The sequence below is a fragment of the Equus quagga genome, chromosome 12 (genome assembly GCF_021613505.1).
Source record: "Equus quagga isolate Etosha38 chromosome 12, UCLA_HA_Equagga_1.0, whole genome shotgun sequence".
Taxonomy (NCBI): Eukaryota; Metazoa; Chordata; class Mammalia; order Perissodactyla; family Equidae; genus Equus; species Equus quagga.
The window spans coordinates 13,743,349-13,757,021 of NC_060278.1; the positions used below are offsets into that span (position 1 = coordinate 13,743,349).

Here is a 13,673-nt window from a genome sequence, read left to right on the forward strand (position 1 = left end):
GATGTTAGCTCAGGGACAATCTTCCTCAAGTGAAAAGAGGAAGATTGGCAACAGATGTTAGCTCAGGGTGAATCTTCCTCAGCAAAAATAAAAAACCATAAAGAAGAAGAAGAAGAAAAAATTTGGGTGGGCTGGCCCCGTGGCCGAGTGGTTAAGTTCGCACACTCTGCTTGGGCCACCCAGGGTTTCGCTGGTTCGGATCCTAAGCGCAGTCGTGGCACGCTCATCAGGCTATGCTGAGGTGGTGTCCCACATAGCACAACCAGAGGCACTCACAACTAGAGTAAACAGCTATGTACTGGGGGGGCTTTGGGGAGAAGGAGAAGAAGAAGAAGAAAAATAAAAGATTGGCAACAGTTGTTAGCTCAGGTGCCAATCTTTAAAAAAATAAAAGAGGACTTGTTGGTCAGACCACAATAAAAACATTGGAAGACTAGTCTTGTAGGTTGACTGGCAACCCTTGGTCCATTTACTGGGAGATATAGGCTGCTGTTACTTAACAGCGCTTTGTGGAGCAGCTCACATCAGCTCACCTGAGCCAATTGGGCCTCTCTCTCTCTCCCTCCCTCCCTGCCTTCCTTCCTTCCTTTCCCTGGGAGAGATGGTTGTTAAATATTTGCCAGCTCACTACTGCTTATAAATGTACCATTAATGAATGAAAAGCACGAAAGCTTCTCAAATTAGGTTCCTGCCAGGTCAGGGATGCTCATAATGCTTTCATTATTACCTGCTTTTGTCACTGCTTCTAACTCCTGGGGAGTCTTATTTTTGCTGATCGTGAGAACCAGATTGTCTCCATACCACAAGTACTTTTCCTTTAAATAACCACCAGTGATGACAACGCCTTTGAAGTTGGAAATTGGAAAATGTAATAGAAAATAACATCACTACCAGAAAGAAATAAAAGTCAGTTTTGTGTACTGCTGCTCTGTGGTCTAGTAGGTTTGATGCAAATTGCAGCAGTACCGACCTGGGTTTGAATCTCTGATTGTGAGAACTTGTGTGAATTATCGGTCTAAGTCTCAGTGGCTCTTCTGTGGAGTGGATGTTGTGAGGATTAAATAAGATTCTACACGTAAAGCCCATGACACAGTGCTTGGCGTACAGTGGTCACCGTTTTGTGCCCTCTTGCAGTACCTGGTAGGGGCCAGTAGAGGGGGCTGCTAAGAGTTCTGGACTGCCACCTCCACTTTCATATAGGGTTCATCTTGCTCCAAAATTTTCAGCAGTGCTTGGATGAGGAATAGCATGAATAAAATTTAAGACCTTGGATATCATTTTACATTAACAGTGTTTTTAGATTCAAAACACTTCGTTGCATTTGAATATTATTAAAGATCCAAGCACTTTAAAAATATCTGTTTTACTGGCTCCATCAAGGAAGGAAGCTACGTCCTCTGTGGAACAGAAGTAAGAGATACTGTGTTACCCCTCATTGCTCAAGGTCTTTTCTGTTGAGTATTTGAAAATGTAAAGTTTTTAATGGGAAAATCTCGTTTCAGTCAAACATTTAGATTCTTTAAATCAACTGGCAACCTATTTATTAAAATCTCATACTTCACTGTGACATTGCTTTACAACGTGGTTTAAAAAAGGATTTACCTAGCCAAATTGATGAGCAAATTGCTGGTGTGTTTTAAATTGGGTTATATGAGTTAAAAATGGGAGTATCTATGGAGGATATTTCACTATTTGGACTTTTTGCTATTTAGATCGAGAAATAAAGAATGGATATTTATTATTCACTCATAATTATCTGTTTCTTAGATAGATAATTAAAGAGTGAATATCCTGAAACCTGTGCTGGGACATTATATATGTCATTCTCATTAATGAAACAAGATAGCATTTTGGATATACACCTTTGGTGAAGTTAATTAAAATATAATTTAAAGAGTTGATTCATTATTTATGATAACAATATAAGCCTTTAACGAAATACATTCCCTTACAGAGGACTCTGATTTAAATAGGTCTAGAAACTTAAATAGGGTGCCGTTTTTATTCTTTGCTTATTAGGATTCTGAAATTCTCATCTTAAGAAGTTTAATTTAAAATTTTTTTTTTTGACATTTGAGGTATATATGATCAAAATGAAAAATAGCTAATGATTTCCAGTCTTACAGCATCACTCTACAGCTGCACTGTCCAACATGGTAGCCACTATCCAACATGACTCATCTGAATTGAGATGTGCTGTAAGTGTAAAATTAAAACACACTCGATTTCAAAGACTTACTATAAATAAAAAAAATCTCAGTGCTTTTTATACTGATTGTATTTTCAAATGATAATATTCTGGATATATTGAGCTAAATAAAATATATTATTAAAATCAATTTAATCTGTTTCTGTTTTTAATGTGGCAACTGAAATATTTAAAATTACATATGTGGCTCATATTATATTTCTGCTGGACAAAGCTGCTCCAGATAATGATGTAAGAAATAGTTAAAACATCAGAGATGGAAATTGCCTGAGGGATGTCACTTTATGAGCAAATCAAAAATATGCCAAGCATATTAGGGTTATGAAAGAAAATTTTGCATATGCAATTTGAGAAAAAAGGATGGAGGAAACCATCTATAGATATAAATAGTATATAAAATAGGGTAGAAAATTGCTATCTACAAAATTATTTGATTATTAAAAATTCTTTAAAACATGCTGCTACTTTCTTGAAAATGCAGCTTTTATAAGTCCAACAAATTTTATCATAGTCTAAGAAAATATGTATTTTTAACTAAATATACTAGTGAATATTGACTATAACTTGTATTCAGTATCTGAAATATACTGGAGATGCAAAGCTTAGTACAGTGCATGGCATGAAGTAGATGCTCAATAAATATTTGATGAATAAATATATGATTGAAATAGGAGAGAAGGGTAGGGATTTTCATTGATTTTGTTCATTGATTATCTGAGGAGATTAAAATAATGCCTGGCTCATGGAATGCATACAAGAAATATTTGTGAAATGAATGAATGAAGATAGACACACACTCGTTAAATAATAAGTCCTCAGAGAGAAAGTACCAATGTATGTTAAACTAGTTCTCACTATTCAAAGGGCACCAATTATTTTAAAACATCAGCCTATAGCTGTTTTAATGATACATTTACTTTAATTGTAATCTTATTTTGATGTGATCTTATTGTGAGTTACACGTAGAGAAACTCCATGGAAACAATTGGAATAAGACTCAGGAATTACTGCTTCAAAAGTTCTGAATTTCTGGGGCCAGCCTGGTGACATAGTGGTTAAGTTCGTGTGCTCTGTTTTGGCAGCCTGGGGTTTGTAGGTTTGGATCCCAGATGTGGACCTATGCACTACTTATTAAGCCATGCTGTGGCAGCATCCCACGTACAAAATAAAGCAAGATTGGCACAGATGTTAGCTCAGTGCTAATATTCCTCAAAAAAACAAGTTCTGAACTTGTGAGCATCATTTGTGTTGTTTTTCCTAACTGAAACTATGATGAAATCATGATTTCAGGATAGAAGAAATCCTTGGTGAATGTAGATATTATAGTTCGATGCTCAGGGTTCACATAGAAACATTGATACCAATTATTTCAGAAAGAGTAGGAAAAAATAGGTGCATTTCAATAATAAAACTGTAGAAATGTAGAAGTGTGAAATTTATATCATAAACACGTTTAACATAAATTCCATTTATTTTGGGCTATATGTAATACAAATGTATTTCCCTTGAATATTTTTCTTCATTAGATGAATAAACCTGGGAATAATTTCTTCACTATGAATTTTCGTAAAGGCCAGATATACAAAGAGTATTTCAACTGGCTAATGATAAAATGAAGGGGTAAAAATTAAATTCAAGGTGTAGGAAAGCAATAGAGTGGTGTCAAGTTGCTGTTTCCGCAGTTAATTGACCAGGAAATGTGTTATTTGTAAAGGGTTCCTGGTTCAAACTGGCTTAAGCTTTTTGTGTTAGGATAAGTGATTTCCATGCATTTCCTTCAGCAGTTTCTCCCTGCGGTCACTGTGGCTGGATGCTGCTTGCTGCTGTGCTGCTCTCATCGCCCTCCATTGTGTTCTCCAGTGACACTGAACTTTTGGTTCCTCCAACTCTTGTTTCTGGGTGTTCGCAAATTCTCTTTGGATGTCTTCCCTATACCCTGTCCCTTTGCCTAATTCCGGCTTAAATGTCTTCTCGAGGGGGAAATTTGCCCCTTCCTTGGTTTCTGCTAAATCTTCTTGCTATGAATTCATATAACTCCCCTACTTCTCTTTTAGAAACATAATTACACTTTCTCCAAAGAGGGTTGAATTGTCTAGTTTTGCGTGTGTTTATGTAAGTTATTGTTCTAACGGCTGTTTTCAATAAGCTCTACAACCCCAAAGCCTTTCCTTTTTTTCGTTGAATGTAAGGATTTCCTCATTATTTGCACTTTTAATATATGATTTTCCCCCTGGAAACATGACAAAAACAGTTTTTCTCCACAAGTGACTCGGAAATTATTTACTTTAGTGTGTTTTCATAAAATGCATAAATCATGTAAGCGGGACATGTTATGAATTCGTTGGTGGAACATGCATCTCTGAAGGGTTAAAGAACCGCCAACAGTGATCAAGCTGGCTCGCTCTCTGGCTCTTGATATGGTGTTGACAGCCAAGCAAAGAGCTTCTTCAATAAATCCACTCTCATATTCAAGTTTTTCCAGATGTGAGAAGTAATTAAGTCTTTGCATTTATTGAAGCCTTGTATGCTTTTCAAGAGGGAACTGGCAGCTGTGGTGAATTAACTCTGCTTGGGTGCATGTGTGTGTTTTGCGTGTGAAGATACATATACGCAAGCACACATGTGGCATTTGTCAATAGTCACGGGAGACAGACCCCAAAACAAAGCAAAACAAAAAGCTAATTTCAATAAACACCAAAAATTATTACATCTATATTTCACAATTGAGAGAATAGGGCTTTATCCAATAATGCCTTCTCTTTCTATTTTTGCTGAATGAGAAAGCAATGAGGATAATTAAATCCTTTGCATCTGTTAAAGAATTTTTTTAAAAAATGGTGAAATCATGACTCTAATATAACATTAAATGAACACATTTCAAAGATTTTAACTCATTAATTAACGAGGGCACCAGTAAGATGTTACAGTTGGTTCAAAGGTGAATTTGAAGAACTACACATAAATGAGTAATAAGGAATGCTGAAATGAATTTACAAGTAGACACAAAAAGGGTTTATCAACAAGGCAATAATCAATTGCTTTTCCCCAGGACACAGTTAATTTGCATTTGTATGGATAAAGACTCATTAGCATGGTTATCAGTTTTTGGAGTCATAAAGTAGTTCAAAGACACTGAAAGTCCAAATTAGCCAGAAGATAACACTAGATATGACACGAGGTAATCTTTTTTTTCACCAGTTTCAAAGTCTTTCACAATTTTTCCTGAGACATCTCACACAAAACTCTAAGAAAGGGATGCTTTTTGGGGTAGCCAAGCCCTTTGATCATTCCTGACCCTTAAGGACTGGGGACATGTTTAAGGTATTAGCTTCATTGTTATTAAAACTGAACTAATTACCTCAAGTAATCTCGAATTAGACCAAAGTCTTTCAGTTCACTGGGTACTTATGTTAATGTAGACTCTGAATAAGAATACTCTTTTTTTCCCTGTCAATCTATTTAGAAGAATAGATATTTTAATTTTGGCATCCCAACCTGGAAATTGTTGTGTTAAAACTTATTTGCAGTTTCTTGTTCTTTTCCTCCGATGCCGGTCTAGATATGTGGCTCTCATTTGTCAATAGGATCTACATTTGTGAAAATAGCAATATGAATACAGAAAAACACTCTATTACGTCTTATTTTAACGGCATAATTGGTAATGATGACAGTTATACAGGTTGCTTTGTATTCTTTTGATTTCTAATTACCAATTAGTAATGAAATAGCCATTAAAAAGGAGAAGATAGGCTTGATGACTGTAAATTGTAAAAATAGATTGAGCTAATATCAAACAGAACTTTTATAAAGAAGACAAATTGCCCTAGAGAGCTTACATTTCTTGTTTTGAGAAATGATTTCTCCCCTTCATTTATTAGTAAAGTTCTCTTTTGGGCAGATGCCAAATGATGAGGAATTATATGAGGCAAAAGTAAAATAATCAGAGATTCAACTGAGAAGCAAGAACTTTCTGGCGGATAGTCATCAGAAAAACCTAGGCAACTAACAATGATATGCGAAAAGACTGCCAAGGCAGGCCAGCAAGTCAGATGAACTAATTCCCTTCTCATCTAACCATTTAGGGGGATATTTTATAATAAGAAATGTTGAATTACTTTTTTTAAAGTGGAAGAAATTGGTTTAGCTCTGTAAGTTTTCTTCAACTCAGAACTGAATCTCAATCTATCTCAATTGTTTATTATGGATTTTTGTTTACCAGTTACTCATGACCATGTTGGAGAAAAGCACGTGTTCTATTGCTAGAAAAAAAAGAAAGGAGAAAAAAGTGAAATAAGTATGAGATGCTTGTCAAAACCCAAGAGATTCTTGTCGCATGTGACCCTAAGAACATTGAAGATAGTCAAGGGCTGCATGACTCAAGATGGAGCTATAGACGTGTTTTCTTGGCCAGGGGTTGTGTCCCTGAGACCTGAATTACCCACGTGACCTGGCAGTTGTTATGGAAACACATTTGCTTTTACATAAATATCTAACTATAAAGAGATGAAAGACTTCTGTATTATACATACACAAGTTAGCTCTTATCTTTAGGCTATTATTCTTTATGAGGCTCTTCTGACCTTTAAAAAGATATTGATGGTATAGAGTCTTACCCTTTCAAAGGAGAAAACCTTTCATATCCAGTGTTTTTCCTGTGATTGTATACCCTTTTTGGATAGTTGAAAAATTTTGTGTTTGTAAGGGACTTTACTATTTTTTTTTTCCCCAGGGAAAGAGTCCGCCTGAGCTAACATCTATTGCCAATCTTTCTGGTGTTTTTTTTTCTCTCCCCAAAGCCCCAGTGCATAGTTGTGTATTCTGGTTGTAAGTCTTTCTAGTTCTGTGTGAGTCGCCACCACAACATGGCAACTGACAGATGGGTGGTGTGGTTCTGTGACTGGGAAATGAACCCGGGCTGCTGAAGCAGTGAGAGTGCCAAACTTTAACCACTAGGCCATCAGGGCTGGCTTGGGGCTTACTATTTTTGAAGTGCTTTTGAAAAATTATAGCAATTCAGTTTATTCGCTCAACTATGGAGAATTAGAGGCAGAGCGGGATTAAATAATTTGCCCTAGAGGATGTGGGAGAGCCAGATCTGAAAGGAGGGAGTCCAGCTGTAGGTAATGTGATCCCCATCTTGGTCTCGTTCTGTATCAGGGCATGAGTAGAGCACTAAAGCAAAAAGTAGACACCATAAAATTTACTCAATGAGTAAAATGGATTAGCAGCTATACAGACATTCTCTTTTGGGGCACTCCAAGGTGAAAAAATGTATTAAAATACAACACTTAACTTGATTTTTTTAAAAAAAGAGGATGATAAGGAATTCGAAACATGATAGCTATCCATGAAGAACACTTCCTTCTTATTCCCCAAATGGCATTTTGGAGCCATTGACAAGAGAGCTCTGCTGTGATAAAGTACAGGGCTTAAAATGTTTTAGAAAAAACTTTACGTGAGTTTTTTATTATAGGTGAAAGGAAAAAAGATGCATTCAATCAAAAGTCATAATGTATCTATCTAGCTTGCCACCCAGCAAATCTTGAATGATGGATTTTTTTATTTCCTACCTTCTCTTAGCACAAAGGATGTTTTACTCACCATTGTGTCTCCGACACCAAGCACAGTGCCTGGCATAACAACACTTATTTGAATGAATGAACATAAGGTTCTGGTTAAGTTCTCGTCCTAGTGCTCCATTAAATAACTTTGTGAATGATAGAGAGAATTTATCATGACCGTAATTTTGTCCTCTGTAAAAGAGAGGGCTTTAATAGGATTGATTTCTTAAGGATCCCTGTGGCTTTAAAATTCTGACTCAAACAATCTTCAATGGAAATTTGTGTTCACATTGCATATGGTGTTTGGTTTTGCTTTCAAAACTTTTGTGCATAATCTCAACAGATTGTTTTCTTTCAGCACAGTGGAGAGTCAGTAAGAACTTGTTACATGATGGGAAATGAAAAAATAGCAGCCGTTGAAGTCTGATGAAGGTAATTCTCCATGGGAAATAGATATCACCATGAACAACACAAGTATTGTCATCTCCAACACTAGCCAAGAGGTGCATCTTAGGCAGCTTTGGCAAGATTTTCTCCCGATACTTCTAGAGGTTTGCAAGAAAAGCTTGCAGAAATTGCTCTTCCCCGCTTCCAAATAAAGATAATGTAATGGATCTTCTGTAGAGTGTAGGAATATTCTTTTGTCAGAGGACATAAGTGAGACAATCAGATCCCATACATTCTGCTCCTTTATGGAACAAATAGAACATGCAGAGACTTTCCTTGTAGACTTCTCGACACTGGGCATGGCATGGCTATTAGTTTAAAGTGAAGGTTTCCAAATTTAGCACCCTTGGGGCGTTTCTTTTTTAGCATTTTGCTGATAAGCATGATATGGGAGGCCATTAAGTTAGCCTGTATCAAAATTGTTTCATGAAAAGACCAACAATTTTCTAGAATAAAGCCAAGGTAATTTAAAAAAAAAAAATTTAAAACTGGATATGATATTAAGAGAAAACAGCGTTATACTTGGCCACTTTGGATGATGTATTATTTTGAATAAAGTTGTATTTTATATAAATAGTTTCATCATTCACTATAGAGTAATTTTTATATTCAACACTGATCTGCTATGACTTTATAAATATTAATTCATATGTGGATTTAAATAACCAAATTGGTGAATTATGAGTCGTGTAATGTCTTAGGATTGCTTAAATTGACATTAAAGGGTTTATTTTGAGAAATATATTTTTAATTATATAAATTATGACACATACTACATTATAAATATTGTTATAGTTTATTTTTCCAAACTTTTCCAAGCATGTGGTACACAATGAGGAGTATACAAATAACTAGTAAATTTGTAAAAATTAACACAGTGGGCAGAATTGAAAGAGGATGATTATTGTTTTTTGAAAAAAGGATGTTTCTAGAATTCTTAAATGATATGTCAACCTATGTTAACTGCAGCTTCTCATGTTTAATGATGTTTACAATGGAAATAATACAATAGCAATATAAGATTAACAGTCATAATTATCTCAGAATAGATTCTTTGAAGTGGTTCAAAGGGCTTTTCAAAATAAATTACCAGCCTTTAATCAGCTAATATGAGTATTATTTAGAATGTGAGAAGTACATGTATGTCTCATAAAAAAAATTTAATTTAGGTTAATGAAATGAGTTTGAATGATCCAGATTCACTCTGCCAAATCAGAAGAGATATGTCTGACATTTCAGTGAAAGCTTTATTTAGATGGAACTGAGGAATCTTTGAGATAACAGGCTTTTGGACTGTGCTATCTTGAGTGTTATAGCTTAGTAGTTTTTCCAGAATCTTTGTCCCTTTCAAGCTACTTTATGAATGAATTGAATTAATGAAATATAAATAAATAGTCTCTTTTGGATTTCTTAGCCAATTTAAAGAATGTTGACTTTAAAAGTTCAGAAAATTGAATTTTGCCTGTTAGAAGGTTATTTCTACTTGGGAGGCTAGCCCTGGCCGGCCTCCACGATCCTGTTCCATCCACTCACAGGCAGTTGTGATAAGGAGAGCGAAGTGTGAGCTAAGTGGGGAGCAGGCCTGGGCAAGGTCATTTCTGCAGAACTGCAGAGACTCCAAGATCTCAAGGGTGCTGTAGGACATACAAAGGTGAATTATAAAAAATATATATACGCACACATATAGAAAGAGTAAAAATGAAGGTCCCTGTATTTGAGGATGTAAAAGATGAAACTGAGGAGGAAAAAACAGGGGAAGAAGAAAATGAAGAAGACAAGGTGAGTGGCAAGTCACCTGCTAAAGGACGGTGTTTGTTCCTCTAAGTTGCTGATTAGAAACATGTTCCCTTTTTTTCCGGGCAGGTATTCTTTAAGCCTGTTATTGACGACCTGAGCATGGAATTGGCCAAAAAATGCACTCAACTCATTAGTGATGTAAGTGATTTAAGGCATTTTTGTCTTATTTTGTGTTGCGTGTGTGGCACTGTTATGTCATAGAATCATAGAGCTGGGGAGAAAACCCTGAAATTACCTGTTAAAACACGGTTATTTTCCAGATCATGGAACTAAGTCCAGAAATGTGAGATGATTTCCCCAAGGTCCCCCATGCAGAGAATTTCTGCGGGAGCAGATCTTCGTGTTCTTAATCCAGAATCCTGTCCCTCATGAATTTCACTGTCACTCTGCCATGGAGTCATAAACCATTGAATTTCAGAGCATATTTCATTTGAAAACCCCAAAGCCTTTTAAAATTTATATAATGATATAATTTGTTTTGGGAGGATCTTTCTCTAAGTGAATGGTTTTTTAAAACATTTTGGGGACATTTTGAGGAATCTAATGAATACCATAGTTTTCCAAACCAGGAAAATGCGTATATCTCTACACACATAACATTTATGTACAATTTAGGATTCATGGATTACTGAACTGCATATTAAGACCCTGAATTAGATGATGATGATATTAGTCCAAAGGAATATTTTTGTTGTGACTCCTTTCAGTAACTGGGGTCAGTTTATAGTGTATTTCAAGGGAATTCTAGAATTGTAGAATAATTTAACTCATATATATGTATGTGTTTGCAGTAGATTTGTAAACTAAATTCTGGAAGCACAATGAAAAATATTCCTCAGTAGGAATGAGAATTTGATGATCCTCATTGAAACAGTTGTAAGAGAATTGCTGGTACAGAGGAAAGGTGGCGCCTGAAAAGTGAATACGTGCCTGCGTCTTCATTTAGAGAGGCAAGCATGGTACTGGTGGTTTCTGTTGTTGTTAATAAGCAATGTGATTAGAGCATGTTACAACTGTTTTCAAAGGAAGCCCGTCCTGGGCAGTGGGGTAGTGTGGTGGCATGTTCTCTGAAGTCAACTTGCCTGAGACAACCCAGCAGTAACCTTGGGCAGGTTTTGTAACTAGTGGGGCCCTGTTCCTCAAGGGCAATGTCATAACAGCAAGATTAAGTAATGGTAACACATCTTAAATGTTCAGTAAACTGGCCGGAACGTTGTGAATACTCAAGAGATGCTAAACTGTTATTAACCACTACATCTGTAAATGACTTTCATATCCATCCAATCATGTTTTATATGTGGCTCTCTGTCACCCTCTGGTTTGCTGAAAAGAGCCAAAGCATAGTGGGAATTGTTCCTTTTCCCATATATTTGACATGTGATGTAATTAAATTTTAGATGAAGTATTTCTTTGTGTGATTACTTAATATCATAAGCTACTGCATGTGAAAGTTCTTTGTAAACTGTAATAATAATAATAAAATGATGACAACAACAATAGTATAGGCCACAGTTAAGATTTGTTGTGTACTATGTGCCAGGCATTGCTGCTTGTTAGATAGGTTCTGCTTTCTTCTCATTTTAGAGGTGAAGAAGCGAAGGCTCAGAGAGGTTAAGTAACTTGCCTGGGTCACCCAGTTAAGCACTGGGGAGCAGAACTTGAACACAATGCCCTCTCTTTTAGCCGCTCTGCTGTGTTCTTTCTCACTGTGATTTCCATGCAAAGTTTATCTTAGCTTTGTTATTATTTATCACACTCATATCAGTAATAGTAACGCTGCCATTTTAACCTTAAGTTTCGTAACTCTGGAGACAGCACTTCCTGCAGTGTTGTTATGTTGGCTTGAAGTGTAATTGTGGCTGAGCTAAATTATATCATATAAACCATTGGAACTAAAGTGGCGACTTTAGTTAGTAGGTGATTTTGTTGGCGTTGTTTTGGATAACGTTGTTTCTCAGTGGCTATAAAACCAGCCTTGTGGTAAGGGCGATGGCCTTTACCATTTTGCAAAAACTGAAACCATGTTATTTCACTCCCATGTAGGTGAAATCAAACACGTGGGAGTAATTTATTTTTATTGGAAATTTGTGTTGCATGACAGAATGTACTCCTTAAATATTTAGATCATATTACTGTGGCCTAATTTGTATGTGTGTCCATGTTCTCATTTTGTTTCCAAGTAGAATTCCATGCTTAGGAAGATACTGGTTTAATTTTTGGAATTTTTATATTTACTGAGGAATGGTCTGAACAATTACTTTTTGTGTTTCTAAAGAAAAATGAAGAGTTTGTACTATCATTTTTAAAACAAATTTTACTTTACCCTTCTTTCTGGAAGGACTTTGTGTATTGGCCTAAATCAAATTTCTAGTTTTTAGAAGTTTAGATAAAAAGTCTTATTAAGTAATAACTTGCTTATTCACTCTCAGTGTCATCTATGTTTTAATATGGAGCAGATGAACTTGAATTTGTAGTTCATATCTCTCTTACATTGTCTGCATGACTAGATGGTTGTCTAAGATGTATATTTGAAGTTGCATCACTCACGGAGCTAAAATCGATATAAAAATTGATGCGTTGCTGCACTGACTTAAATGCGGTTCCAGTCAAGACTGCATGACCCTCTGAGGGTGCCCATCTGTTGGTGTCCCCAATTTAATTTAGTGCTCTGGTCTTTTCCTTGATCTCCTTAAATTTAAAGCCACACCTTCAATTCCCTTCATTTTGTTTTATGATCCATTATATCCCAAAGGGGGACCCCTATGTTTACCTGAGCCTTTTAGTTTGTTCAAAGGCTATCTGTGGGCAGCCTGTGTCTCCAGGTACATTTGGGGTATGGTTTGCCTGTTTCGCAAGGTCCAACATCTTGCAGCTTTAAGCAGCAGCCTCACAGTCTGTTGATCAAATCACACAGCTAGTGATCTAGAGACCCGCGATTTGCAACCAGGCCTGTCTGATTCCCAAGCTTTCGCCGCCATCATGTTCTTCCTCTCCTGCTGTGGGATAGGCACTCCACATATATTATGGATTCTCTGCCACAGCAAGCCAGTGCCATCGGTTCTATGAGCCTCACTTCAGAGGTGGTGAAACCCAAGGTTGAGTAGCTTGCCCAAGGCCACCCATTTAGTGAGGGGCAGGGACCAGATTCAGGCTAAGTCCACTGGTAGCCACTCTGCTCCGGCTTTTAGATGAGAAGGGTGGTTTTATGGGTTTCTCTTCATGGAGCCGTCTTTCTACATCCCCTTCGTCATTCTGATTATCCCTCTTTGGACCTCTTCTAGCTTTTGTGTATTTGTTGGGATGTAATAACCAGCACTGTGCACAGCGGCCCAGGTGTCAATGGCCTGTGATTATGAGTAGGATGAGGTGATGTTGCCCGTTGCTTCCTGCACCGTCTGTGATGATATTTGGAGTTTCTTGGACTTGGGGGCTGTGGAAAGCTGTTAGATATGGAAACATATCCTCAGCCATTTTCGGTCCTAATTTCTGACTTGTAGCTGATGGCTTAGGGCCCATCATCTCTTAATAGTAGTCTGAATGATTTTCGCCTTGCTAGTGAGGAATCTGATATGTGGTTTTCTGTCCTCTTGCTCGGCCCTTTGACAGCTTCCCCAGTTCATTCATCTCTCTCAGCTTGCCATTTCACTGTCCGGGAGAGC

General features: G+C 36.8%; 1 protein-coding gene across 5 annotated transcripts in view; it reads left to right on the plus strand.

The window, feature by feature from the left end:
* The first annotated feature begins 9,808 nt into the window (after nt 1-9,808).
* The window catches only part of NEBL (nebulette), a 108,834-nt gene continuing 104,969 nt past the window's right edge, over nt 9,809-13,673 (plus strand). For all 5 annotated transcript variants that reach the window (XM_046679841.1, XM_046679846.1, XM_046679845.1 and 2 more), the window contains exons 1-2: nt 9,809-9,996; nt 10,081-10,152. In XM_046679841.1, coding sequence (XP_046535797.1) covers nt 9,916-9,996; nt 10,081-10,152 — 153 coding nt within the window. In that variant the 5' untranslated portion in view covers nt 9,809-9,915. The remainder of the gene's footprint in view (nt 9,997-10,080; nt 10,153-13,673) is intronic.